This window comes from Rosa rugosa, chromosome 4 (genome assembly GCF_958449725.1).
Source record: "Rosa rugosa chromosome 4, drRosRugo1.1, whole genome shotgun sequence".
NCBI lineage: Eukaryota > Viridiplantae > Streptophyta > Magnoliopsida > Rosales > Rosaceae > Rosa > Rosa rugosa.
In genome coordinates, this window is record NC_084823.1 from 42944783 (window position 1) to 42948770 (window position 3988).

General features: G+C 38.6%; 1 protein-coding gene across 1 annotated transcript; it reads right to left on the minus strand.

The window, feature by feature from the left end:
* Positions 1 to 916: 916 nt before the first annotated feature.
* LOC133744855 (G-type lectin S-receptor-like serine/threonine-protein kinase LECRK2) lies at positions 917 to 3030 on the minus strand. Its single transcript, XM_062172885.1, has 3 exons — positions 2482 to 3030; positions 2244 to 2426; positions 917 to 1826 (listed from the first exon to the last, which is right to left on the minus strand). Exons 1-3 carry the CDS (start codon positions 3028 to 3030, stop codon positions 1449 to 1451), a joined length of 1110 nt encoding a protein of 369 aa, XP_062028869.1. The 3' UTR covers positions 917 to 1448.
* Between the last annotated feature and the right edge of the window lie 958 nt (positions 3031 to 3988).

Here is a 3988-nt window from a genome sequence, read left to right on the forward strand (position 1 = left end):
TCAAGATTTAAGATCGAATTTTTAACAATTGCTCCATGACAAACCAGTTGGAAACAGACTAACAGAATGGCCTCAAAAATAAAGATCAACATATTTTTAAATTGCCAAATTGACTGTAATGTTTAAATTGCCTTTTGGAATCCAGGTTATTAGAAATGAGAAAGCCAAAAAGATAGCTAGGAGATGTCGATAACCTCACCGAGCAAAAAGTGGACAAGCTAGTTGAGGATTTTCTGGAGGATGTGAAGCAGGATTTGATAGAATCCAAAGGCTGGCCTTGTCTTCTTACATTGTATCAAAAGCAGCTCTGAATGCTTATACAAGATTCTTGGCAAAGAAATATACCAAAATTGCTACAAATGCAGTTAGTCCTGGTTTTACGAAAACAGATATCAACCAAAATACTGGTCAGAATGGCTTTAACAAGGTACGACTGTACGAGTACCATGACGGGTTGCATAATTTTGGTCTGTTTGGTAATCAAGAAAATATGTTACTACTCCATTTTCCTGCTACAGGCTAACAAAATCATGGACGCAAAAAGCCTTGGCCCTCGGTGATGTTGGTACTGAACTGCGAACACATGGTATCAGAGCCAGGTTAGACTAGAACCACCTTGACTAAGATGCATCCGAGCTTAACATGACTCAGACACCACGTGTTGGAACAAACACCAGTATTAGTATTATCCTCTCAACTTATACGCCCAAACTCAAACCCAATGGATTTTGTAGGTGTGAGGTTTTACCATTAAGCCTCGATGCTATTTTGGTGGAATGCCCAGCTTATAAATTGTAAATTGTTTATCTTTTTCCTAATGTGGGATTTCTCTATTTATATTCAAGACCCCACAAAACTAACAAAGATCTCTTATCGCTTAGGCTGAAAACATAAGCCGATCGACAAGGTAGTAGACTTCCTCAGAAGCCAAAAGGTGATCGATATCCTAGCTCCCATCTCCTTTTGCTTTATGATTTCAAAGTACGTAGCTCGAACACATACAGCACCAAAGACCAGAAACTTTAGACCGGTAAAAGATAGAATCGACGCCAATAATTTGATAACAAATGCGATTCATGTAGAAGTCTAGTTTCTCGAAGAGTCTCTCTTCTTGAAGATTGAATCAGATCGGTGCAGAAGTGCTTTCCACACTTGCTTCATTCCACAATACTGTTCGTTTTCAGACAATTCTCTGCACTTCCATTAGTCTTTGAGTGCTCCAGTTTTATATCACTAAAACTTGAGGAATGTAAATCATAGTGCAAGTTCTATGGATTTATTCTGCAGTGACTGTGCTCCAGAAACTCCTGCATATGAAGTAATGCATAATTCTAGTGACATATGTTGGTATTTAGAACAATATAATTTCCCAATTTTAAAGAGACTATCTGTGTCTTCTTTAATCTTTATTATATATAACATATAGATACTTGGATATACGTTTTCATTCAGAAGGATGAGACTTCAAGCTGGTCAAAATAGAGGCCAGAAGGTCCACCTTCAGGGCTCAAGGCCAGCTTAACAGGACCCTTTGCACCTTCTTCAACAGAGTGGCCACCAAGATTGAAGTTCAAGTCAGTGCTAGTGTAGCCGGGACCAACTGCATTGATTGCAATATTGGGGTGATTCTTTGCCAGAACTCTGGTGTAAGCATTCAAGGCTGCCTTGGACACATTGTAAGCAGAGAAGTTTATAGGCCAGCCATTAGTTTCGACCAAATTCTCTTTCGCATCCGTCAGAAATTCCTCGACAACCTTGTCCACTTTCTCTTCGGTGAGGCCTTCGACATCTCCTAGCTCATCCCTTGCTTTCTGATGCGTAAGAAGCTGGAACATATACGAACATGTGAATGTTACAAAAAAAATTATAAATTATATGTCAATTTTGATCACATTCATGCACCGCTTCCGGTGTTACATCACTAAGGACAGAGCCAACAGTAAACATCTAGACAATAATGTGTACCAAGTTAATACTTGTCTTATAGTAATTAAATACATAAAAAGTACGTAGGCCGCCTTGGGTTTGGAACTTTTGAAAACCATGTAGACGACATTAGTACTAATGCAATACACGTCCAATATGGCTTAATATTATCTGTACGTATTAGTGATGTGATACATAGTGTATACAATACAAGAATGTGGTCCATGTAGCATTATTCCAAAGAAAATTGTTCTCCAATCAAAGGAATTTTCCCAAATATAATTGCCTTAATTAAGGAGCTGAATCCAGTTTTGTACCTTTAACCGTCCTATGTTGGAAGAGACATTGACCATTTTCGGTGAATCAGACTTTTGCAGAAGTCGAATAAGTGCTTTGCTCATTTGCTTGATTCCATAGTAGTTCGTTTTCAGACATTTCTCTGCACTTTCGTATGTTTGCTCTAGAAACTTATTCAGGTCTCTAACTTTTGAACCAAACATCTGTTCATCATATAATCTCCACTAGTTATTGATGTGGCAATTGTCCATAATGCACCATAAGCGATGGATCCTGTTGAATGCACCATAATGCAGTCATCACACACTTCTCCATCTTCCTCATGTCATCCATTGCTTCTTCATCACTGTCCAGTAGCAAATGGAGCTTTCTTTGGTTATAGCAATCATATGCCCAATCAGCTAATATCATCTCATTTTCATTGGTTGCCTCCGCTTCAAAATTCTTCCTACAGCAGATAATCTCCAACAACAAAATTCCATAGCTGTAAACATCCACCTTAACAGTGATAGGCAAGGCTTTGAACCATTCAGGGGCCACATAACCTCTTGTTCCCCTGATTGCAGTGATGGTTCGAGTTTGATCCGTCCTCAAAAGCTTGGCTAATCCAAACTCCGCAATTCTTGCTGTGAACGTGTCATCTAGAAGAACGTTCTCAGGCTTGATGTCACAATGTATAATCTGGCTGCTGCAGTCTTCGTGCAAATACAAGAGCCCTCTTGCAATTCCCAAGGCAATTTGCTTTCTGCAGTGCCAGTTTAGCTTTGACTCCCCAAAGAGGAAGCTTGCTAGTGTGCCGTTGCTCATCAGCTCATAAACAAGAATTCGGTGCTGCCCCTCGTTGCAGAAGCCTAGTAGTTGGACTAGATTTCTGTGATTTGTTCTGCCAATTGTGCTCACTTTCGTATGATTATGAGATATGACAAATGGACGTAAATACTGCCTTTCTGAATGGCAACCTTGAGGAAGAGCTTTATATGGATCAATCTGAAGGTTTTGCGTCTAAAGATGACATTCATAAAGTGTGTAAGCTTCATAGGTCCATCTATGGACTCAAGCAAGCTTTAAGGAGTTGGAACATCCGTTTTGATGATGCAATCAAATCTTTTGGTTTCATGATAGAAGCATTTTAATGTGATATTTTAATAGTTAATTCCTCACATTTTGCTTAGTTAATTCCTTAACGAATCGATTTTTAATTCAATTTTTATTTTTAGGTACATTGGAGTAGATGATGATGAAATAAGTGTTAGGTCCATAAAATGATGGAGAAAAATGGAAATGCACTAAAAAGGTCAACTTTACACATTTTCCTACTCCGGCTAGGAGAAACCAAGCCAAGCAAGGAAGAAGGAGCGACCACCTGACCAAATGAACTTCAAATGAGCTGAAACCTTCCAGATCCATTCTAGACATCCTAAGAAACATTTCTTATGAAGAGTGCAAGAGCCAAAAAGAAGTGGAAGGCCTTCAAACAGTCAACCCAATTTTCTGCAGAAGCAAAACTGGAAAACTGGACCTGTAAGGAGTCCAGCAGAAATTCCGGCCCAAACACATGGAGATAAATTCTGAAAATTTTACAGAATGATCTACACTCATGATGGATCATTTCATATGAAGAAGTCACGGGCAAAATCTGAAGTCTTGGTGGAGAATTAATTGAAGGAAAAATGAGTAGAAAGTGACTCAAACCTAACAAATTCCATTAGTGTTTAAATATTCAAACCTAACAAATTCCATTAGTGTTTAAATATTCAAACCTAAT

Excerpts from the sequence above, each read along its gene's own strand:
- LOC133744855 (XM_062172885.1), bottom strand. The coding sequence starts at position 3,030 with ATGAGCAACGGCACACTAGCAAGCTTCCTCTTTGGGGAGTCAAAGCTA. Across the intron at positions 2,427-2,481 it reads AACAGGATCCATCGCTTATG|ATGTTTGGTTCAAAAGTTAG; the intron begins GTGCATTATGGA and ends TATGATGAACAG. Across the intron at positions 1,827-2,243 it reads CCAACATAGGACGGTTAAAG|CTTCTTACGCATCAGAAAGC; the intron begins GTACAAAACTGG and ends TATATGTTCCAG.